Source organism: Mastomys coucha, unplaced genomic scaffold (assembly GCF_008632895.1).
Source record: "Mastomys coucha isolate ucsf_1 unplaced genomic scaffold, UCSF_Mcou_1 pScaffold7, whole genome shotgun sequence".
In the NCBI taxonomy this organism is placed as follows: domain Eukaryota; kingdom Metazoa; phylum Chordata; class Mammalia; order Rodentia; family Muridae; genus Mastomys; species Mastomys coucha.
In genome coordinates this window covers 766320-791550 of record NW_022196913.1, presented here as the reverse complement: position 1 = coordinate 791550, position 25231 = coordinate 766320, and the positions used below count along the sequence as shown (strand labels likewise).

At 45.0% G+C, this 25231-nt stretch overlaps 1 protein-coding gene across 3 annotated transcripts in view; it reads right to left on the bottom strand.

The window, feature by feature from the left end:
• Window positions 1–102: 102 nt before the first annotated feature.
• Window positions 103–25231, bottom strand: part of LOC116081472 (protein FAM107B) — a 63106-nt gene continuing 37977 nt past the window's right edge. For all 3 annotated transcript variants that reach the window (XM_031358051.1, XM_031358052.1, XM_031358050.1), the window contains exons 2-4: window positions 7680–7863; window positions 1823–1973; window positions 103–692 (exon numbers count right to left, since the gene is read on the bottom strand). In XM_031358051.1, coding sequence (XP_031213911.1) covers window positions 576–692; window positions 1823–1973; window positions 7680–7807 — 396 coding nt within the window. In that variant the 5' untranslated portion in view covers window positions 7808–7863 and the 3' untranslated portion in view covers window positions 103–575. The remainder of the gene's footprint in view (window positions 693–1822; window positions 1974–7679; window positions 7864–25231) is intronic.

The window sequence follows — 25231 nt, the reverse complement described above, 5'->3', positions numbered from 1 at the left end:
GCAAAGTAATGGGTATGATTAAACATAAACAGTAATAGCCTCCTTTAATTTGGAATGTGGGGAGGGGGGAAACGCTGGGTCCTCAAAATGAAATACAAATACTGGATGTAACAGATGAAATATATTTTGATGTAATCAAAACAATCTAACAGATAACCCAAGGAGGGATTCCAAACAATTCACTTAGTTTCCAAAGGAACAAGAAAGGCTCTGTGTCCCACTAAACTTGGAATGGAAGAAAGGCCGAGTAGTGCAACCCTCTTGCATGTTCCAGTGTCCGCTTCCTGGTTCTCTTCACTTCTTTTGTGATTTTCTTTGTCTAAAGTCTCTAAACACAGGTCCATGGTATCTTATGTGCTGGTCGATGTTTTTCATTTGGCGAATGGGAATTGCAATCGTCAGAGATGACTCATCTACCGCAATGGTAAATCAAACGTAATCCTTTTTGATAGTCAAAATTCTCAGCTGTCTGGATTCCCTTCCTCAGGACTTTGGCCCAAGAGGAGCACTGTAGAGGCACCTAGACAGGGCTCCTACAGAGATGGTGAGGACACACCAGGCCACACAGCCTGGGCCTAGGACTCCTGGGCCTGGGCCACCTCCTGGCCTGTTCTCCTGAGATTGCCTTTCACCTTCACAAACTCTGGGGCATTTTCTTGTTCTTCTTGCAATTTCTGCTTCTCAAGTTCAAGCTGAATGAATGTCAAACACAAGAAATTAGTTATGTCCTGGAGGACTTTTCAAAAAGACTCTCAACTTTCAAAAAAAAAAAAAAAGGTACATATATAACTTTAGGAATTTTAATCTGTGCAGAAGCATGGACCCTTTGGTTGCTGCTACAAACTATATCCAGCGGAAATGACAATTAAAAGAATATCTGGGGTTCACACACAGTTGTTCTGTAATCTTTCTCAGACAAACTTAGCCTTACACTTGGAGTATAGATATACTTCTTCAACTTTTTTTTGGTATGCATGTACACGCATGCATCACCATGTATGTAAACATCCATGTGAAAGGCTGAAGTTGACCTGGGTAATCTTCAATCACTATCCACCATATCTTTTAAGGCAGGGTCTCTCAGTTTAAGCCAGGGCTGGTCAACATGACTAGTCTATCTAGTTTGTTTATTCCAGGGATCCCTTGTCTTCTTCCAAGTCCTGGAACTACAAGCTGACCACCATGCCACACCCATCCCACATTTGCACAGGTTCTGGGGACCTGAATCAGGTGCAGTTGTTACCAAATGCTTTAGCCACTAGACGTTCTTCCCAACCCTCTGGTTTGCTTGGGCCTCAGGTGCCTCTTGGGTTCCTAATGGAACTTGAGTGTCTGCCTTGGATGGGATATAAGCCCTCTACTGCACTCATTCCCTGTCTCTCTCCGGGTACACACATGCACATCTGGCCCTGCATTCGTCTCCTGTCTCTCTCCGGGTACACACATGCACATCTGGCCCTGCATTCGTCTCCTGTCTCTCTCAGGGTACACACATGCACATCTGGCCCTGCATTCGTCTCCTGTCTCTCTCAGGGTACACACATGCACATCTGGCCCTGCATTCGTCTCCTGTCTCTCTCAGGGTACACACATGCACATCTGGCCCTGCATTCGTCTCCTGTCTCTCTCAGGGTACACACATGCACATCTGGCCCTGCATTCGTCTCCTGTCTCTCTCAGGGTACACACATGCACATCTGGCCCTGCATTCGTCTCTGGTCTCTCTCAGGGTACACACATGCACATCCAACCTATTGGAATTCTGCTTGCCTGGCATCCAGCATCCTTGCTTCTCAGAGCAGACCCCTTTTTCAAGCCCTACCTGCTCCAGCTTCTGCTGTCGCTTTAATAGTTCTATTTCCAGGTCGGATTTCTTCTTCTGAGCTTCCTCCTCCTTCTGCTTTATCACTTGGTCTCGTCTTCTCTTCTCCATCACCTTCTGTAGTTCTGGTTTATTCTGAGGGGCAAGACCCCTGGGCAAAGAAAGGATTGAAAAACTGTCAGCTTACTGGAAGTACCTCTCAGGAAAAGAAATGTTACTGAAGGTATGAGCTGCAGAAGAGATGGAAACAGAATTAACCAGAGGAGAGTATCCACTACTAAAGCCAAATGGTTCTTCAACAGCACTCGGACACTTAATGCATGGAAGGGAAGCCAAAGGCATCTTCCAAAGAGTTCATAGAGACCATGAATTCAATAAAAACACATTAAGGCTGGGGCTGGGGGAAGGCAGGCAGCAGCACGCTTACACAGTGGGTGGGACAGATCCTCACAATAGAGATGAAGATGCCCAGGACATGAGGCAAATCCAGCTGAAGTCACACGCTGCAGCCGCTAATCTCATGTTCTGAAGACAGTTTAGTGACACAGCAGCTGAGAAAAATGACTGAGAAAATCTCCCCTCCTTTCATGTTTCAGACCTGAAGGAGGCTCTCAAACCTTTAGAGATACATCCAAGGCTAAGCTACTCCTGAAGGACAGCAGAGTGGAGCATGCTCCCTCCTAACTGCAGCCAGCTATCACAGAGCACCACTGATGTGTGCTTTATGAGATCCACAAGAGAGCAGACATCAGGGAAACTACATCCCTCAGAGAAAAACTAGGTGGCCATTTCTTCAAATGGGGTGCCTTAGTCAGGGTTTCTATTCCTGCACAAACATCATAACCAAGAAGCAAGTTGGAGAGGAAAGGATTTTATTCAGCTTACACTTCCACATTGCTGCTCATCATCAAAGGAATTCAAGCAGGTTAAGCAGGAGCTGACACAGAGGCCATGGAGGAATGTTTCTTACTGGCTTGCTTCCTCGGCCTTGCTCAGCCTGCTCTCTTATAGAAGCCAAGACTACCAGCCCAGGGATGGCACCACCCACAATGGGCCTCCCCCCTTGATCACTAATTGAGAAAATGACCCACAGCTGGATCTCATGGAGGCACTTCCCTAACTGAAGCTCCCTTCTCTGAGATAACTCCAGCCTGTGTCAAGTTGACACACAAAACCAACCAGTACACGGGGAAAAGCATGCTCAAGCAGGCCACCCCCAATGAAATGCTTGGGGCAATCCAACAGTAAGACTCCTGTTAGCATGCTTTCTGGTAGGAATTCTAAACTGCATACCATTCACCTCGCTTTTCTTTAGGATTTATCCAGTCCCAGGTTTCTAAGATTTTAGATGAACCTGCCTACCTCTTCCCTATGTCTTCCTTATTTGCACCATTGACTCATAAATAATCTCTATTTGATACTAAAATGTATTAAATATATTTCAAATCAAAATGAAACAACAGGACAGCAAAAGCACTCCCGAGAGGCAGAGCAGCTGTGCTAGCACTCTCATGCTATGCATACATGCAACTGTGCACACATCAGCTCAGCTACATGGCACACTTGACCCAAGGTACACAGGGGACCTGTGCCCCACCCCCACCCCACTGCTGCCTACCTTGCTTAGCCGATAACTACTGATCGGCTCTGGGGACAATGGTTTCTAAGGATTCTATCAACTCATACTGATTAATCAACTACTAGTTGCTGAATACACCTTAAAGAATGATTTCCAAAATGTTCTTCTGGTTACAAAACAAAGCAAAAACTTAGGGAACTCATGTGGACTTTAACTATGTCAATTACAGATTTGATTTCCTTGACACCTGTGTGCAGTCTTCTGCCTGCTCATTCTCGATAATTGTGAAATGAACCATAATCATAAAAGTAATCTCCCTTCATTAGAGCTTACAGCTATTTTCTCCTAACCAACATCCTGCTAATAAAAATAGGGAAAGAAGAGATATGTGTTATTTTACCAATGTATCCTTTATTATCAGAGGTGGGTTATACTAAATCCTCACTCTTTAAACACAGCCACACAAGTTATTACAAACCCAAACCAACCCACATTTCATACTTCTTGGAAAATTATACAAACACACAGATACCAACACACACACAGATACAGACACACACACAAACACACACATTGATACAGACACACACACAGGCACACACACTGATACAGACACACACACACACACACACTGATTCTGGCATCTTTTCTACCTGCTTTTTTTTTTTTTAAATCACAATGAATTTTCTCTTTCCCTATTTTCATTAGCAGGAAGTTGATTAGAAGAAAACAGCTCTAAGTCCTAATAAAAGAAGGGAGATTACTTTTATGATTTTGTGGTTTATTTCACAATTATCAAGAATGAACAGATTCACAACTGCACACAGATGTCAAGGAAATCAAATCTTTAATCAGCATAGTTAAAGTCCATATGAGTTCCCAGGATTATTAACCAGGAGGATGTGAAGGCTAAGCTAGCCTGGGCTACATAGTAAAATGCCACCCCAAAGTCCAAAAGCATCACTAAGGAATAATGAATTAAGACTTTCTCAGTTTTATGAATATATAAGGTCTCAATATAAAATTGCAGACAATTACATTATAAGATTAAGAATTTAGCTATATGAATAATTTAAATTCAGACATTTCCCATATTTCACTGGCAAAAGTAATTTCAACTATTAATAACATTTTCTGAGCCGGGCAGTGGTGGCACACGCCTTTAATCCCAGAACTTGGGAGGCAGAGGACTCAGAGGATTTCTGAGTTCGAGGCCAGCCTAGTCTATAGAGTGAGTTCCAGGACAGCAAGGGCTACATGGAGAAACCCCGTCTCGAAACAAAACAAACAAACAAAAAAAACCCCAAAACAAAAAAAAAAACAAAAACATTTTCTGGGTTATACCAAAGCAACTGAGCAAATGCTAAGGTATGGTGGTGGGTCCTCATGAGCCCTGATGACTACATGAATAAATATCTCCAACCCCTTCATAACTGTCCAGGGATCAATGCTAGTGAGCAGAGCTAATTATGTGTAGGTGTGTGCACATACAAGTGACGTGTGCAAGTGAGGACAGAAGTGTAAGATGTCCTGGAGCTGGAGTTACAAGTAGCTGTGAGCCGGCTGATAAGGACTGGGATCCAAGTTTGGGTCTTTTGGAAGAGCAGCACATGCTCTTAACTGCCACACAGCCAGCCAGAGTATAGACAATTTCTAAAATTAGGGCTAGTATTTTAGGCATATATTTTATATATGAAATATATCAGTACTCATAAAATTAAAAGTTGAATGCTCTCTCCCAAGCTCTCGCCCCTTTAAACAACTGAAGAAGCATTATTTACACTATATGCTTGTGATAGGTATTATGGTTTGAGTCTGAAGTCCCCAAACCTACACCAGGACTATGTTTATTTCATTCCTATTATGTTTGGAATGAAACATAATGTTTATGTTGTTCATTCATAATAGGAATGAAATCCTATGTTTATTTGGGTTATATTTGGGTTTTGTGTATGTGCACCCATGGGTGTGTGTGTATGCATGTGCGGGTGTGGTCACAGACACACAACATATGGAAGCAAAGAACAACTTGCCGGAGTCACTTTTCTCCTTTTACTATGTGTCTGTATCAAGGACTAAACTCGGTCTTTACCCGCTGAGCCTTCTCATGGCTCTTACTGTGAGGCATTTTTAGGGCAGTTCTCCACCTGAGTACAGCCTTTGTGCCAGCACTGGGGACTCCCTATCCAGGAGTTCTCTATAAGCATCTCTCCTTTTGGTCAGAGGACTGTGACTTCACTGGGTTTGGCCCCAGTACAAGCAAGGGTGTTGCTGGACTGATGTTTATTGCCCTGAATACAAGTCTATGCATTTTTTGTAAATGCTTAGCTTATGTCTGCATTGTGCTGGAAAAACAGTGGGTTTGATGGTCTCCAAACTGAGGAATCACTCTGTGTAGGTTCCTATTCTTCTGACCGGTCTGCTCTTGGCCTCCATTCCCTTCTAAAAGTAATGGTGGGGGAGGGGCTACCCAGTCCATCTCTAAGAGTGAAAAGGAAGAATAAAGCAAAAGTCAACCCTAATTTTATTAAGCATACATTTTCTAGATTACAGATGACAAACTATTCTGCCAAAATATTAGTAGTAGTGTTCATCATATCAATGCTAAGCAGGTCTTAGAGCAACAGAACCTATCTCCTGATTTCCAAAGAATGAAGCTTCCTTGTATTTCTGTCTGGTTTTGCTCATTCCTTCTTTGCCTGCTTGAACACACAGTGTGTTTTTGCACATGAGTGTAAGTGTGTGTGTGAGAGAGAGAGTGTGTGAGTGTGTGTGTGTGTGTAAGGCAGAGGTTGACTATGAGTGTCTTCCTTGGTCACTGTGCATCTCTGTTGAGGTGGCATTTCACTTAAACGAACTGCTTCTCAGTCCAGCTAGCCCACTGCCAGCTTGTTCCATAGCACCCTGCCTCTGCTTTTCAAGCTCTGAGATTATACAGGTAGGCCATCATATTTGCCTGGCATTTTTAGATAGGTTCTGTGAGTTCAAACTCTGGTCTTCACATTTGCAAAGCAAGGGCCTTACCTGCAGATCCTCCTCCCCAGGCTCTCAAATGATTCTTCAGGCAGCCCTAGCTCACACTGTTCCCAAAGGCTGACCTTAGCTCAGTGTGGAAACTTAGCACAGCGTGGAAAGGTTGTGCACTTTAGTTCCCTGGTTCGGTGTTGAATTGGAACTGCCCTAAGATCCTGGCAAAGCTGCCTCTGCTAGGTAGAGTGACTTCCATGAAGCCCTTAAGTACTTGAGTTTGAATCCCCTTGAATCCACAATCAAAAACAAACAGTCCTGGTCACACTAGCAATCAATCTGCACTGGTGGATGGAGACAAAGAGAAACTGGGAGCTTGCTGGCCAGCCAGCCAATCAGAAAGCTCCAGATTCAGTCAGACACCTTGCCTAAAATGAAGTAAGGTAGAAACTGATTGAGGAAAGACCACCTCTTCTCTCCAGATGCCTTCATACACACACTGCATACAGCAGGCACTAAATGTGTAAGCAAGCAGCAGCAGCAAGCCCAGCCCCAGAACCGATGAATTTGGGGCAGAGACAGGAGTGACTGGCGGACTACACAAGAAGACAGAGAATATTTTCCATCCCTTTAAAAATTTATCAGAAAGACAATAACATTTAAAATACTACAGAAAAGAAACTAATAAAGGCACAAGGAAGAGTATTATTGTTTGTTAAGTCTAATACAGTTCTAGAAACATCTCTCTGCAATTAGGAAACACTAGCACAGGCAGGTAGGAATCAAATCTGATTCCTACACTTCCCAAAATGTCAGAGGTTTCAAATTAAAAAAAAAAAAAAAGTCTTTCTCTTCTGTGTAGGACACTCTCTTCTACCCCTAACTCTGCCTCTTCTACCCCTAACTCTGCCTCTTCTACCCCTAACTCAGCCTCTTCTACTCAAGTTTTAAAATACACACACATGGGCTCTGCAAGTGAAGGCACTTGCTGCCAAGCTCTGTGGCCCATCCCAGGCCTCACACAGCAGAAGCAGGGAACTGATTCCTCCAAGTGCATGAGCACAGGCACAAATAAAAGAAATGCAAGTGCTTCTTAAAATATGCATGCATTTGAAAGGAGATCCTGACAGACCCTGCCAGTGTCAGCTATAGGAGGTTGATGGAGAGACAACAGGCTCCCGCATGCTTGGTAAAAGGATGCCTTCAATATGGCAAACAAGCAGAAATCCCTTGAAGCCTTTGTAAACTCAAAATGAAACCTGGTTACCTTAAAGCTTCCTGAAGGAAAACAACACTCGAGAAACTACCTACCTTTTTTGATTCATAAGAAGCTCTCTGTGGAGGTCTTGATGGTTTCGGGATGATTTGACAGGATTGATTAGCTTCTGGGGCCTAATTAGCTCAGGATTGTCATCGTCTATGTAGTCTGGCTCAGCCATGATGTTTCTTGGAATGAGACAGGAATCTTTGGGGTCAGTGTCCTCAAGCGGGCCGTCTGAAACACAAAAGAAGGCACATTCATTTGCAGCCCATTTCTGTCAACACTTCTTTCACTGATGGTCAAGGTCCCAAGAGCTATGTCTGGTCTGTCACACCAAGACATGCCGACCTCTGATGTCTACTTCAGGGACACCGCTGATTAATCCTCCAAGGACTAGAAAGCAATGGGGTAAGGTAAGAGTCTTGGGACCTGACTCCAGTCAGTGCCAATCACACCCTGAGTTCAAGTCACAAAGGATACCTCCTGCCACCATGTCTCAAGAGCAAGCTCACAAGAAACACTTGGGTATCAGCTTTTTCCTCAACCTTAGCAAATGAATCCACACTCCTCCCAGTGTGAAGCCTGAGCCTGCACAGAGACAAAACTTATAGCAGTCAATGTGGATAACAGGCAGCCTGTTTCTCTTCGATCTGACCATCTATTCTCAGGGCTAGAACTGAGAGAGAGGAGGAGGAAGGGAAGGAAGGTGACCTTGCTTGAGCAAGACCCCTTTGGTATGGGGTGAGGGTGGGGTGGCTAAAGAGAACATGTCTCTGAACTATAGCAGAACAATGTGCTGACAGAGTTGGGCAACCACTTAACCCTTTTGGCCTCAGACTGCCTCTCCATAAAGGTCTCCTTTCTTGGACACCTGTAACTAACTAGGGCTGTGGACAACATGTAGTGGATACCTGTGAATGTGAGTACTGTTTCATGAAGAAGGAAAATCCCCCTGGAGGCTGGAGCAAGAGGACCAGGACTGACCGCACCACAGAAGCCAGACAAGGGCTGGTGCCAGTGAGTGATTGCCATGTGTGCCAAGATGCATTCTTAGTGCTGACCCCATCTATCCCTGCTCCCTGTGCTCAGAACAAACCAGATGAATATTTCATAATAATTAACAGGAGAGTCCTACTTGCCTGTCCTGGTTCAGTGACTTTGATTTTCAAACTCAAAATCACATAAGGGCCTGACTATAACAGAGTATTGCAACCTTGCTTTCTCTGGCAAGCCCACAGTTACAATTACTAACTCTGGCTACTTCCTCATTTACTAGATAATACAGTGGGTCAGAGAGCAGGGGACTGTGTGGGAGGAAGAGCCACACCTGAAACACTCATACCTAGCTAGCACTGCTCTGCCACCTCCCTGGCATTTACACCACAAGACACACTGGTGTGGGGGGTCACTGTAGGTTCCTGTACGCAAGGGAGGGGACTATCTCTCCTCCAGTTCTAAATCCCAGCTCCTTCAGACACGTGGAAGATGTTGAATTAATATTAACTGTATGAAATCTGCCCTCAGAAGAATGAGAAGAGTTTCTCTGTGAACAAGCTCTTCGTCCAATGCCAGCTCCTACCTTTAACTTCTGCCTATGGAGGCCACACAGCAGACAGTTATTAGGGGAGGAGTGGGGCTATGTGGAGGTTGAGGGAAGAGAGAAAGCAGGGAATCTATCCATCGACTCCAGAGCAGACACGGGAGAGAAGCAAACGTACAGCATGAAGCCCTGAACTGTCACCAACAGTGTTGGATATTAAGTATCAAAGCCAAATCTAGGCAGTGACAGCGAAAACCACTATCAGTGCCTTGGGAACGGCAATGCAGAGAGATGCAGTGTCCCATCTGACTCCAGCAACCACCGCAGGAAAAAGACTTAGACTCTATACCAACAATCAGAGAAACAAGATTTAAATATCATGCTGGCACTTACATTGCTAGTGCTATAGCGCTAAAAACAAATTGCCTATTCACTAATCCCAAAACCTAGGTTTGCCAAATTGCAATGTCCGTCTTTTTCTTTTTTACAGCAAGTGCTATAAATTTTTTTTTAAATTAACATGAAAATAAACCTATTAAATGTCTAAAGAATAAGTCAATTAAAATAGAAAAACAGCTGTAGCTGCATTATAATTAAATATTTGAGGTAACACTGTGTAATATGAAGGTTCAGAGCTACCAAATGAGGAAAACTTAACACATATTGCCAAGACACTGTTAATATTGGTATTTTAACTGAGAACTCCCACAACCTTAACCAAAGAGAGAAATACAAACCTTGCACATAGTGAGTGAGGGAGCCCATCACAGCCAGCCTGACTTCAGCTCTACTGCTCCCTGGCTAACCGTGCCCTGCTGTCTGCTTGGAATCTCAAACACACAAGGTGCAGCTCAACAGCCCCACCTGTCTAAAAGAGCCCAGAGCAGCTTCACTCTGGTTAATCAGTAGACAAAGTAGGCTGCCTGCTTCCATAAAAGGACCTGCTTCTCTATCCTAAGCCATGACATCCTTTCAGGAGGGACTCCAAAGGTCAAAGTTTCAGGGAGGAGGCAGGCGAGGAAAGAATGGGGCAGCTTGGCTCTAGGGAAGAGGAGCCTTAGGCCAGGATGCTGGAGCACCATAAGTGGACAGCGTAAGTGATTGTGATTTCTCTTTTAGATTCTAGCTTCTTGGAAGGCCTCTCCAAGTCAGGTGAGATGCACCCAAGTGGGGGTCTCCTACCAGACAAGACCCTGGGCATCAGGGTAAACCCACATGAGTTGTGATCTAAGCACAGAGCCAACACTGTCTTCATTTTCTCTGTCCTGGGTGGGCACAAGAGCCCCACAGCCCAAGTCCCATGTGCGGGCTCGGAGCCTCCTGTGGCCCAAGCAGAAGCGTGTACAGTGCACTTCCTGCAAACTACAGTAGAGGGGTTTGGAAAGCGGACTGGCTTCTCCCTGTGTCCTGTACAGTTTTAGCATGGGGTGGCTGGTACAGGAGCCGGGAGCTAGACAGGGGCACTTCTCCTCAGCTTCCCACTCTGCACCCACAACAAAAGCAAAGCAGCAGCCATCTCTATGACCTTCCTACCTAATGCTCTTTCCTGTTAGCTGTCCTGTTCATTGTTACCCAAGCCTGACAACAGAATTCTGATCATATGGCAGCATGTCCTCACAGAGCCCATGCTCTGACTGATTTGGCATAAATTAATAAATTCAGTATGCATCTGGTATATGCATTACCATCAAACAGGTAACTCTTTATGTACCCTACCTTCCCTGTCCTTGGCCATGGCCATTGCTGCTCCTAGCAGGCATGATGGTCCTTTCTAATCCATCTTACACTAAGCCAAATCAGATGCAGATACATGGCCAAGTCTTCCAGGAAGCTTTCCCTAACTCCCGACTGTAATTCAACTCTGGCATCATCTCCCCTTTTTAGTGTGCACCGAAGTCTACACGTGCCATTTCACCCTTTATTGCAAAGACCGGATCTCCCCTCTCTTCAGCCACCTAGGATTCTATTGAGGCCCTACGCAGATTACTTAAAAGAAGTAACCAAGGCCGACCGGGGTTAGCTACCAGAAGAGGGAGCCCCTGAGCCAAGTGTCTTCCTTGGCCTTTGGAAATTGCTCAGAGTAGGATGGGAAGCCAGGTGGGGTTCTTCAGGCTGAGAGTAAAGATGTGATAGAAAAGTCTAGAAGTAAGGGGCGGGGGTTATTATCCTTACATGAGGTTTCTCTTCTTGAAATTAACACAAAATAGTCTCGCCATATTGACGTTACTGACCAAGTAACTGGACCATAAAGTAAGTTTTTTATGCTGTGGCTGCTGCTGTTTTGTTTTTATCAAATATCAAGTCAAGGGAAGAAAAATCAGTGCTGGCTCCATTAAAGAAATACAACTGAGTGGAGATCTTAGACAAGCCTTAACTTCCTTGACTTCAGTTCCCAAGCTGTCTTTGAAAATGAATGAAATAATGTGAAAGCAATGTGCTATGATCCAGGATATGAGTACTGAAGTAGGAGGTGTTGCTAGCCAAGCTATAGCCAACACCATTACCTATTTTATCTAGAGGTATCTATCTTCTTTAGGCCATATTTTCTTATAACCATGAATTCAAATGAATAACACACAGTTTTCCTTACTAGTATAGGAGGGTATACCTGTTCATGCTGTGTGTGTGTGTGTGTGTGTGTGTGTGTGTGTGTGTGTGTGTATGTGTGTGTGTGTGTGTGTGTGTGACATTTATGTGTAGAGGGCAGAGGACAAGTTCATTCCTCAGGAACTTCCACCTTGTTTTTTGATATAGGGTCTCACATGAGCACACAGGAACCGCTACCACTACCGCTGCCGCCACTGCTGCTGCCACCACCGTCAGCCACCACCACCCCACCCTATCCCACCACAGCCCATCTCTTCCTCTCCAGTGCTGTGGTTGCCTGTGCACTCCACTATGCCCAACATTTTCTATGGCTGCTGGGGATCACACTCGGGTCCTCATGCTTGACAATAAGCATCTTTAACTATTGAGTGCTTTCCCTAGCCCAGCACTCCCCAGTTCTACCACCAAAGCTACAACACAAGACTCTTATGGCAGGAGTTAGAAGGTCTACAACCACATTATCGAGGTAATACACTGTGTCCTGGTGGTTCCAGACAGTGTTTTTCTGGGTTAGATAATGATTCCCACTACAAACTTTCCCCACCAAGCCAAGAGAACACACATTTATTGTGGCTAAGATTCACCACCATCACATGGTTCTTTATACATCTTTGCACATCTGTACATAAAACAAATAAAATGCAAAGAACTAACCTTTGTGGTTGAAAAATTAGAATCTAGAGATTATGCCAATTTTCATTTGCCTAAATTAAAAAAAAAATCCAATTCTATCTGGAAGCATTAGGACTTGAATCCTGTCTTAAAGAGTTACCTGTTCCATGGCAATGCATATACAAGATGCATGCACACACATACAGCAGAGTCCAATCATTCCCAAACAACTGAACTTTTGAACTGCAACAACTACTCCCAGAATGCTAAAAGTATTTCAAGACATTCTTTCCGAGAACCTATTCCTCAAACTGGCTCCCGAAGATCCTGGCAAATGCTGGGAACTCTGAGATATCCAAAACGCTTCAGACAGTAGGCTGGCAAACTCAGGCCTGGATCAGCCTGAGAACTGGGAGGTGCTCCCTGGATCTGAAGCAATCTCTTCCCTCTGCCCCTGGATACCCAGATGGACAGGAAAATGAGTTAGTGCAAGATTCTCTCTCTAGCGGAACTGGCCTCATCTGCCAGTGTCTTGGACAGCCTGGCCTTGAGGTGAACCTAAAAACTCACTCTACCACCAGAAGCCATTGTCTGATATCCAAAGACATTTAACAAATGCTTGGAGGACCCACTGGGGACACAAATCTGCTATGAGAAAGCTTGGGAAAAGGCGCCCCTCTGGGATTATCTGCATAAACATAGCAGTGTTACTTTTTCATATTCTGCCAAGCTCTACTACTGTTAGGGGAGACCCTAGGATTCCCAAGTGGCCCATTTAAAACAACAATATAATCTCAACCGATTTGCTCCCAATATGTTGCTGTCCAAACGCCACATAACGATGTTCTTGGGAAAATATCCAAACTCATTTTCTCATCAGTTTCTTTCAACCTCCCCTTCCCCCACCAAATGTATTTTTAAACAAGGAGCACACTTTATATTTAGAAGATGGGAAAAGATGAGGGCTCAATGAAAGGAAACCAGAAATACCCAAAAGTCAGAGCACATACCAATAGCCATGATAAACTGGACCAGTGCCAGGGCCAATCAGGTGCCAACAGTACAAAAAAAAAAGCACTTGGGAGTCTAATTTATGCACATAACAGTCAAACAACCCCTTGTTTCAGGATATCTTAGCAATGTGTGGTGAAGGGAAGACATAAGGTGAGGGGCGGGATTCTGCGGCATGATGTTCCATGTGTGAATAAGACCAGCTTTGGTTACCCAGGTCATCACATGGCACTCTCTGGTGCATGCCTTCTCTGTAGGCATAATAAACACACTTCAGTAAACACAGTTTATATAACACTGCTGTTGAGACTATCAACTAAGAATCACTTTGTTGTTACAATGCTATTAGAATTTGGCCTCACACCTCATTAGAAATGTAGGCATAGTAACCCTATGTCTAAACTTAAACAGAATAAAATAGATACATGTTAATATCCCACTGCATGTTGGAACATTTTTATTCTGCCTCCAGCCAAATGCCTGTCTGCTTTATATACTTTCCATAAGGTTCCACTGAACTCATCCATGTCTGAATACAGCGATAAGGAGCTGGCCTGAGGACGAGTGAGCCTGGATAGGCCCTTGCTTAGGTCATGCACCAGTTATGTGGTGTTGATTAAATGGTTACCCTACATCTCAACTTTCTTAACTGGAAATCAGAGCCAACAATCCAATAGCCGTGGACTGTCCTAAGCACGAGAAGTCCTGTGGAACCCACTGACCAGCAGTGACCAGCAGTGACCAGCAGTGACCAGCAGTGACCATCCGTGCCAACACACCAGTTCAATATCTACCTCTCCATTAATGAAGGTGCTAGCAAAATGATGACTGTACACTACAAGCATGATGGAAACAGAGTTAGAGATAGGGACGAACCCAATCAATGGCTTCTGTTCATTTTTTTCCAGTCTTGTCACAGAAGGGTGAAAGAGAAGGGACAGAAAGTGAAAAAGTAGAGAAAGAAAATCCCTGATAGGCCAGGCACTGGGTGGATCCCCTCCTGCCAAGGCCAAGAAAATCTCCAGAACTCCCCCAATATCCTTGATCCAGTCCGATCTCTTCGACTTCGTGGCCTTCTCTCTCATTAGGCTTTTTGGCAATCTGCTGTGCATAAATATGTGTCCTGAGCATAGGCCAATGACATAAATGTCAAAGGTCTTATAGAAAAACAAGTACACCAAGCCCACGTTTGCAATTTATTTACTCTCCCACATATCTTGTGGAACATGAATTAACCATCAGTTGATGGAAACAGAAGTGAGGGGAGATCCTCACAGAGACACTGTTTGTACAATGCTCAATGAAGCAGATAAGCAATGAGCTGTTGGCCACAATAATAGTTTACAAGTCTACATTCCATGTTGCTGACATCAGACAGAAAGCTCACTAGGCCTGTGTGTGTAAGATCGAGTTTTGGTGTTACTGTGAATTTACACTACCAATTAACCCCAAGCTGTTAATGTCTATACCATGGCTACAGGAAGGACAATGCTGAGTCCCTATAGAACCCTAGAACACACTGTGGCTCCATCAGAAGAATGTGATGCTGTCTGTCAGTAAGCTGCTTGGGCTGCTTTCCATGGACACGAGTGGGGAATACAACTAACTGTATTCCCTCTATCTTCTAGCCACTCAACAGCCCACACTGCCAAAAACAAGCCCTGTCTAAAGTTGGCCAATTATGAGCAAAGCCAAAGTAGAAGACACTTACTGAATACGCCAATTTAGAAAGAAAGGTGAATATTCAGACAACTTTAGAAAAAAATCTGAAGACAAGGAAAATAAAAAGATACCAGTGCTAGGCTGGGATGTGCCTCAGAGGCAGAGAGCTTGCCTACGGAAGCCATGGGTAGGATCACAAAATAAATAAATACACATACATACATACATACATACATACATACATACATAAAAACTCTCCACATGGCAGGCTATAAGAGACAATGCTTAGGTGGCTCAGATCCTTTAAGGGCAGAATTTAGAATGCCCTGATAGGCTATAATATCATTTATTTGTTTAAGGTGTGTATGACAGTGGGAGAAAGCTTCTTTGACCCTGGCAATCAGTAGCACATCTATGCAAGAGCTGAGCAAAGCGACCAGACAGCTAGTCCACACGCAGACTTGGAAACACATAGCACAATGTGATGAGGACAGAAGCCAGAGGCAAATACCTGCTTAGTACCATCTGAGGTCCTAACAACAGACTGGGTTATCAACCCCAGGAATCAATTGGGGATCAGGGCAGCTAATGGCTGAGTCTGAGGACTCAAGAAAATATCACAAAGGGAAAAGCCTTAGCAAACATCCTGTACTGGCTGGTTTTGTGGGTCAACTTGACACAAGCTAGAATCATCAGAGAGGAAGGAGCCTCAGTTGAGGATAGGCCTCCATGAGATCCAGCTGTAAGGCATTTTCTCAATTAGTGGTCAATGGGGGAGGTTTCAGCCCATTGTGGGTGGTGCCATTCCTGAGCTGGTGGTCCTAGGCTCTATAAGAAAAGCAGGCTAGAGGAAGCAAGCCAGGAAGCAACACCCCCTTCTGCATCAGCTCTAGTCTCCAGGTTCCTACCCTGTTTGAGTTCCTGTCCAGATTGCCTTCAATAGTAAATACTAGTATGGAAATGTAACCCAAATAAACCCTTTCCTCCCCAACTAGCTTTTGGTCAAGGTGTTCATCACAGCAATAGAAATTGTAAGACACGTCCTCCTCCTCAATTGTCCTCTGAGGGCAAGGTGTGACCCTTGGCCAATCAGAGTTTCTTTCAGATAAAAGGTCCTGTGCTCGTGGCCCTCAAGGTCCATGCATCAGGAGTGTGATCCACAGGCAGCCAGAGACAGGAAATGCATCACTAAGAACAACAGTCTGGCTCTGCTGCTGCTGCTCAGTAACACTGCACAAGTTCCAGCTCCCAGCCCTATCCTATCAAGAAATCTTCTCAGGACTCATTGGCTCCCCTAGTGGCCACATTCTCCTCAGCCTGCTCTCCAAGTTGAAGTTGTTGTTCATCTGCTGCACTTGAAAGCCAGTCTTTGGGGTCTGCACCACAGCTTTTTTATTGCTTCTTAGCCCTCAGTGACAATGGTGTCCAAGAACAGGTCTAGAGCTTTACATCTCCCCCCACCCCCCATTGCATCTGAAGACAATGCAAACTCCCCCTTCACGTTGCCACATGAGCCATTTCTCCAGCAAGCCTAAGGACTGTCACTATCTTTTCTAGCATGGCCTCTAAAATGCCAACTGTGGGCTTTAGCACCCACCTCAGAACCAACTGTCTAGTCACACCTCATCTCATTCTCTATTTACAACAGTACTGGACACTACCCAGACTGAGTAGCAACAGGCTGGCCAGATCTTGACCTACTAGCTGTCACTGCAGCAGCAATCACCCACACAAACCCAGGCTAAAGCTGATGTCCACTGTGCCACCATCCATGCTAGCTTCTGAATGGTAGAAGCCATCCTGTGTTCTTCTTCTAACCTCCTTATTGCACGCCTGTCTTGGGCAGAGTCCTCTCAAAGCCTCTATGAAGAGCCAACCCATCCTGGATTCGTGTCCATCAATGTATTTGAAACCCATCCTCTCCCACTGTCTGGAGCCTCATTCCCTCTTCACTTCCCAAGTCTGACCAAGCTGCTCCTCTCTGGGCTCCATTTCTCCTGACCATCCTTCCTTGTCTTAGACAAACCCAATATGCTAACTAATTTAATCAGATCAAATTCCCAGGAGCAAAGCATCTCTATCCCTTGAGAAGATAGCGCACAGCTGCCTGGCCTCCTTCCCATGTTTTCCATGATCAGGTCCTCAGTCAGACTTCTAGTATCAGGGTCCAGCTCTCCCACAGTAGCCTTCTACCCAACAGTGAGTGTGTGCGGGCGTTCGCGCACGCACGAATGCGAACACACACACACACACACACACACACACACACACACCTCTCTTCTTGTTTTCCTCCCACATATAATTCCATCCTCCAATACAAAGAAAACTCCATACATTTTGCATGCTTCCCTCTTGTCTGTAAACAGCATAGTATTCCTAATGGGATAGCTCCCTCTCATCTCAACTGAAGTGTAAGATTCAACCCAGTGCTCTCCTGCTCCCAAGGACGTAACACTTAGCCCTCTGCCATAGGAGCTAACTTTCCACACCATCTCTGGTGTGTCTCTGCAAGGACAGACTCTAACAGCACAGCACAAAGACCTTTGGTCACTTCCCTCACCACCCCTTCCACTTCAAGGAAAATGCCTCTTGCCTAAGCCACACAAAGCAGAAGCAGCCACACCATGACACCATCTATTAGAAATCTGGAGCTGTCAACTACTTGTACCCTTGGCTGAGTCTCATGAGACCTGACCTGCTGTGTCACAGGTCTTACTCCACACTGCTCTGCAGTGTCCTCTCCCCCACTGCACTGTGTGTCACACCAAGGGTCACTGCAACAATGTGCTAACTGGAGGATGCACACACCCTGGATCACTTTGTAGCCTGGAGTCACCAATCTCACTTGGTTCTGTCTTCGCTGACTCTGCCAGTGTCACTTATTTCTGTTCCCATGGGACACAATAAATACTTCTCTCAGGATCCTAAAATTCTCAACTTTTCTCATCCCTCCTATTAAGCCAGAAAATGAGAGACCTGACTCTTCCACATTCCTTGTCCTGAGAAATACCACACATTGTTCAGCTGATTGTGACCTGGTATCATTCATGCCAAGCCTTAACAGTGGGCCTTGGGTTTACAAAAGAAGCTGTGAACCAAGGAGAGCAGGTCAACACAAGCTTTGAGCAGTCCTTCTCTAATTTGCTCCTGAGTGCTTGGCACACATTCTAGACAAATTCTATGTGCTATAGATCTGTACAGGGAAACCCGTGTTCATTTTCCCAAATAACAGCTCTACTTCCTCGGAAGATGGCCCAGTGAAATTCCCACTGGAAGTCCATACGTATGACTGGGCTGGAGAAAAGGCATGTGTTGCTAGCCCTGAGGACTTCAGTTTAGTTCCCAAATTTAACATGAGGGAATGACAGAAACAACTTCCTCACACTGTCTTCTGGCTGCCAAAGGTGTGCTGTGACATCCATTAGTATGTGCAAGCCACCACCGAGGTTTTGGCCATCAACAGATAACACAGATTTGTGTCAGGTGCAAAATAAACACTAGAATAATAAGTTCATAAAATGTTCCCCTGAAATAATTAGTAGCTAGTTAATATGCAGCACATTAATTTAAACAAACCACCAAGCAACTAAAAGGCTGCCTAATTAATGATCCTGTTAATAATTGATTACCCGATACTCACTGGCCTTAAAAATTGCTTCAGACTGATTAATAATACCTATCATGTCTGAGAGATGTCCAGTGTGTACTTTAGATTGAAGAGTTTCCCTTTTTCCTGCATAAAGTGTTTTGAAGAAGTCTAAGGTTCAACGGCCCTGAGTTCCACTGGTACAGCACTCTGGTTTAAGAGTGTCACCCAGTGGTAAAAGGCACAAGGCGTGCTCAGAGCCAATGGCATTCTCCTAAAGAAAGCACTGGCCATTATTCTGTCACTACAAGGAAAAGAAAAAAAAAATTATTTTGAATTGCAATACAGTAACTAGCAGGTAAATTCTAAAACGTAAATAGAAGAGTCATTCTCTGTCCAAGATTTCTCAGAAGCACTAGTGAACCACTCAGGAAGAAGGGTTACCTCTGCGCCTGGCCTCTCTAGGAGAGGTCCAGCAGCGAGGCCTTGGGAGCAGAAACACTGCAGGCAAACCTAAGACTAGCCCATAACCCCAGGCCTAAAGAAGAGACCAGAGCAAAGCTGGCTCTCAGCTCTGCTGTCTGTACCAGCTGTGCCCGCTATAGTTCTGCCATCTCAGTGTAAGAGTGCAGGACTCTCAGCAAAAAAAAAAAAAAAAAAAAAAAAACCTGTAGCATCCAACTAACCAACACCAATTCCAGAGCCTCCTAAATATAAGACTAGAAAGAGTTTTAAGAACAGGGTTATTTGTGGTAGAGTGACGGCTCAGCAGTTTACAGCAGGACCCAAGCTCAGTTCCCAACATCCACACTGAATGGCTCACAACCACCTGTATGCAACCCGTGTTCCAGGGGGATCCAGGCCCTCTTCTAGCCTCTGTGGTTACTGTACTCATGTACACATACATGCATCTAGACATATACTCGCACACATAAATAAGTAATAAATCATCCAGAACAAGCTCCTATGAGCATCTCACCTCATCATCTCATTTCCCAGCTTTCCACTGAAGCAAAACAGAGACCTTGACTATGTAGCAGTGGCACATTACCATATGTGGTAAGAAAAGCTGATCAGTGTTTAGCCTTCTCTGCACAATCACCTATATTTTATAATACACACACACACACACATACACACACGCGCCCGCGCATACTGTATATATTACAGCATCATGGCTTTCCTTCAAGTTTGAACCCTAGAAGCTCCTGTGAAAAACAAGCACAGACTGGCCTGCGCCCTCTGCTTTCAGAGCAGCTCTTAGGCTCTGCTTGACTTGTATCTACCTTCTCCAACAATGCCTGAAACTCGTGATTAAGGAGGCTCTCCCTGGCACTTCTGTGGTACACCTCCATCATTACTCCCGGGAATGGACCGAGAGGAAGGCAGACTGGGACCAGAAGAAATTTCCTGCTGGACTCGATTTCAAAGCCTCAAACACTCTTGCTTTTAAGACGTGAATGCTAATGCAGAGAATTCATGACTGGGTTTAGCTCATCAAAGGGGTTCAAACACAAAGCTCAACATTCAAAGGACCTAATGGCTGGGCGTTTGCAGAGACCTGGACCACTTCCCTGTTGTCAAAGAAGAGGAAACTAAGGTCCACAGAGTAGAAGCCCAAGGTCAGCCCTGAACTCACATTTCACCTCACCACACTGCCTCATTCACTCCCAGTTGCTTTTCCAAATCTATTTTCTCCTGATTTGGAGTTATTCTGGCACCATAACTAACACCGTCATTATCACGGTCAATAATTAGATGGCAAGTTTGGAAATCTGTTTAAATGAGAAGTACACTTTGATAACAGCATGACAATTTTGCATGCTTCCTTCCAGAAGCCGCCCAATTTTAACACTGTGGGAAGTCAACAGTCATCTTCCCACCTTTCCCCTGGAGACTGAGTAACTATGGTGTTCAGGCAGTGATCTCTCAGGCACCATCACTTGAGAAATCCATCTCTACTTTATATCTAATCCCCCTGAAACCTGCCTTTTCAAAAGCATCAGTGTTCAGGTCAAAAAGTATATAATATATTTTTTTTTTGGGGGGGGGGGGGAGAATCAGCCTCACTGACATCTAGAGAAGCAAGAAACAGCTTCAGTGATGCTTGACCCCAGTACATCTCCAGGACCTGAGGCAGGTACAAAGCAGGACACAAGCCACACTTCCATCTCCTCCCTGAATAAACTCAGTCTCCACTTCCTCCATAAATCATGAAGATGCTCTTACCATCAAACCTAGCCTAGATCCCAAGAGCCCAGGTCCCAGTGGCTCCTTCAGACCACGGAGCACAGCAGGAGGCCAGCCTTGCCCTTCCACCCAGACAACCCAGGTCCTCTGGCCAGGCCTGCCCTGAGAATGAATGCTCAACGAGACCACTCCTCCAGAAGTTCATATGTGTCACTGGGGGCTTCCGCATATGGTGTGGCACACACTTTCAGCTTAGTAAGTTATGAGGAAAAAGGAGAAAGCCTTAAATGAAAGACCCAGAACCTAATACCAAACTTGCCACCTTTGCCACCTGTGTCCTTCCTGGTAAAATAAAAGTCACTTATTCTACCACATTCCAGTTTTCCATCTTAGAAAAGTCAGCATTTCAACCACAGTGTGCATCACATGGAAGGATGCTTCATACATGTACTCAACATTCAAAGGTTCATTTTTCATAATTATCAAGAAGAGATCTGCAAGTCAGAAACAATGGTTGCACTTACATGTGTTTCTGGATGTCGTAAAATGTTTCCTAGCTAAGAGAATGTACAACAACTAGACCTGATTTCCATTTCTACAGTGTGGAGACTGGGATATATCTCTGTTTGCATCCTTGGAGGAAGCCTGTCTCTAACTAAACCCTTGGGAACAGCTATTTACACAGCTCAGATACATCTAATTAAAGCCTGTTTTCCCACTTACCTCTCTTCAGGCTACCTCATGGGTTTTTCTATGAAAAACAAGTTGCCACTTAGTTATGAAGGACATCAAAAGCAAGGTAGGAAGAAAAACCAGAGCCAGCAGCATGGCCAGAACTAGAGAGCTCACCCAAGTATTTACTCATCTTCACGTTCCTCTCCTAACCATGGGCTGTGAGGCAAGCCCTGAAGACCTGAGGTGAATAAGACAGGGCCCTCAGTGTCCAGGAGCTGAGAGAAACACACCAAAGTCTGAACTGAGACAACAGCATGGGCTCTATGGGTGGCATACAGGGAGGCTTAGAGACAAGGTCATCAGACAAGCTCCTGGTTCCTGTCAGCTCCAGGAAGATGGAGTCTTCCCTTCTAGAGCCTACCAGTAAGATGCCCTGGGTGCCAATAACATGCCTGCATGGAGCTGAAGTCAAAGGAGCTTCCTTTTAGCTGACACTAAAATGCTGGCCTTACGTCAAGGCTACCACAGTTAGTTCACAGGCATCCTGAGTTCTCCGCAATGTTCAAGCCTGCCTCCACCACCCTCTGTAGACACAGGAGGAAGGCAAGGCAAGGCAGGAAAAGCTCCACACTAGCTCTTCACCTGCAGCAAGGGCACCCCTAGAAGCCCTTAAGTTTTGTTTGTTTTTTTTGTCAGTGTCCAGAACAGTGTTATGTAAGTAACCTAGCTACAAAGCAAGCCAGGGGACTTGTAAACCCAGCATACCAGCTGTGAAAAGGGGACAGCAATGACAGTCACGTAAAAATTAACCCAGCCTCATCCACCAACAGTTATGAATTATGTTTCCCCCAAAATTCAAAATAGCTAAGTGTATAATCCACCCTCAAAGGCAGAGTTCCTTAAGCTGAGTTCTTTGAAAGGTAAGTAGATTTAAAGGAACCCACGAGACTTATGACAGGATTAGTGTCCTTAGAAGGAACAAAGAGCTATAGGGGTGGCTCAGTGGTTAAGAACACGTATGCACTGTTCTTACAGAGAACCTGGTTCAGTTCTTACCCAACAGGCAGGTAGCTCCCAATATCCTATAACCCTGGTCCAAAGGAAATGGGATTCCTCTGGCCTTGGTGGACACCTGTATTCTCGTGCACGTACACCCAGACACATTATTCAAAACAAATCATTCTTTTAAACAGAGAGATTAGAGGTTGTGCTGGGTCCCTGTCCCCTCACACCACACCCCAAAATGAGAGGATACAGAAATACGACTAAGCCACAGTGAGACTCCACACAGCTTGTGTCTGAACCTCAGCCTTCTGAAACACCTGCTGGATGAACCACCCAGGCTGTCATAGTTCATGCTGGTGGCTGGACAAGCCAATGCACACTAAGTTCACCTGTCCTTGTGGACATGGCAGCCTCCTGCAAAGAAGCCCCTTCTCTTCCCTTCACTTAGCTCTGGGCCTCAGCTCCAAAGCTGAAAGGGAAATGAGATCAATATATGGCTTCTAAGTAGTTAGAGCCCACAGCATCTATAGCAAAAGCTGTGATCAGTAAGGAGGACTGGAAGGGTCCAGTAGAAGCCTCCTGGGCCTCAGCTTCACTGTCTGTGGAAATGCCCTTTTATAGGAAGGAGGTTTGGCAGGTATCCAGAGGTAGCACATTTGTAGTCGGTGTGAGCACAAGAACACCACAGGGTTGTCAACTCCTCCAAGTCTAACATTCTCAGAATGAACTCTGCCCATTATCTCAACTCCCTCTGCAGGCTTGTCTTCCTAAGATACCAGGTCTTCCCATTTTCCCATTTCCCACAGGTTGCCTTGAGGACCACAAGACAAACAAAGGCATGAGCACCTCAGAGCCCAGGGACTACTGCCTTCCTATAAACAGCGGCCTGGGTCACCAGCCCCCCACACATCCCAATCCTGAAGCTGATTCACACCTAAGCCATGGGCTAGCCATACACAGGCTAGCACAGGGGACTGTGCAAATCAGAACGAGGAAAACGACAACTGTCTTCCTAGCAAATAAGGAACACAGGCGGTGAGAGCCTGGAAATAAGCTGGCTGAGCCTCAGGCATCATGATGTCTGCAAAGCATAATGACCTTTACCCTCAGGAGACTCAGAAGGATGCTCACCACCTAGAAAACACTCCAGCACTGGAGCTTCTGGCTCAGTGGTAGAATCTTGCCTAGAATATGGATAAGTACCCAAATTCTATCCCCAAATCTGGATAAAAAAAAAAACAAAATTTCAAAATTCAGATTAAGAGACAGCTCAGCAAAAAGCCATACTTACCATGCAAACCTAGCAACCTGAGTTCAGATCCCCAGAACCCAAATACTTTCCCCGACAAGCCCACATCTGCTCTGTGGGGTTTCAAAAGCCTAAGCAAGGCCCCCTGCCTGAGCCCTCTGGCCCCAGCCTACAGATGAGGATGTAGAACTCTCAGCTACATGCCTGTGAGCTAGCATGCTCTTTACCATGATGATAACAGGCTAGCTTCTGAAGCTGTACAGCAAGCCCACAATTAAGTTCTTTCGTTCATAAGCATTGCCTCGGTCATGGTCTTCTCACAGCCATAGAACAGTAACCAAGACATTCCCTGACCTCCACCCTCACACACCAGTATGTGACAACACCAACCTCCCACCACTGAGACTGTGGCCCACACTGATTACTGGGTATTAGGACTCTGGCCCCAGGAACCAACACATCCCCATCCACTTGCTCACTCCAGCAACCCACAGCACAGCCATCAACTTGTGACTGTCTAACAATACTGTAGCCAAATACCAACTTCAATTATGTGCAAATATGTCCTCCTTAATCAAACCTTCTCAACAGCTACAGTGATCAAGTAAAAAGTGGGAGCTGCACTCCATGCCCTTCCTAATGCAATGGAAAATCCATCACCTTCCCCGAAGCCAACCAAGTCACGCATGTTTCCATTTCCTTTGCTGCCACAGGGTTCACTACCCAACAACTCAGCACCCAGAGACTTCCCCTCCGCTCCAACTGCTCTCACAGTTGGTTGCAAGAGGCAGAGTGTACTTGTAAAGGAACCTGTCTTTAAATATACACACGTAGGGATGACTGGTGACTAAGTAAACAAGGACACAGACAAGCGGCAGCACAGTCACAACACAAGCTTCTCTCTTACTACAGCTGGCTATAAAGGAACTCGTGAATCGCTTCCGGATGAGCAGTTATAACATAATGCTCTAACAAAGGGCACATGTATCATGACTTCCCTTGTGGGGAAAAAAAACTAATGTGAAAAAAATTATTCTACCTTCTAAAGAGATCAAACGCTCAAAGTAAAATGTAGCAAAAAGGTCAGGGGAAAAGAATGAGCAATTCTTTTAAAAGTTTTTTTTTTTCAAGGCAAGTGAAAGAACAAAACATGGAACTAAATTCTGGTTTGTAATCTTATAAGTATCATACTGAATAAGATTCCAAGTATATGAGAAAACAAAGTTAAACCTCAGTTTATAGATAGAAAATACTTAAACATAAGAATGCATGTAACATGTTAGTAGGAAAGTCTGTCAGGGCTAATGTACCACTTGCCTAGCTGTATAAGGCTAGGAAGGGGTTCTATCCTCAGCACCACAAAGGAAAAAAAAGGAAAAAAAGGAAAAGGGGGAGGGGACCATGAACTGAAGGCCAGCCTGGGCCTTACAGCAAGACTCTGTGGGGAGGTAGGGAGGGAGGGAGG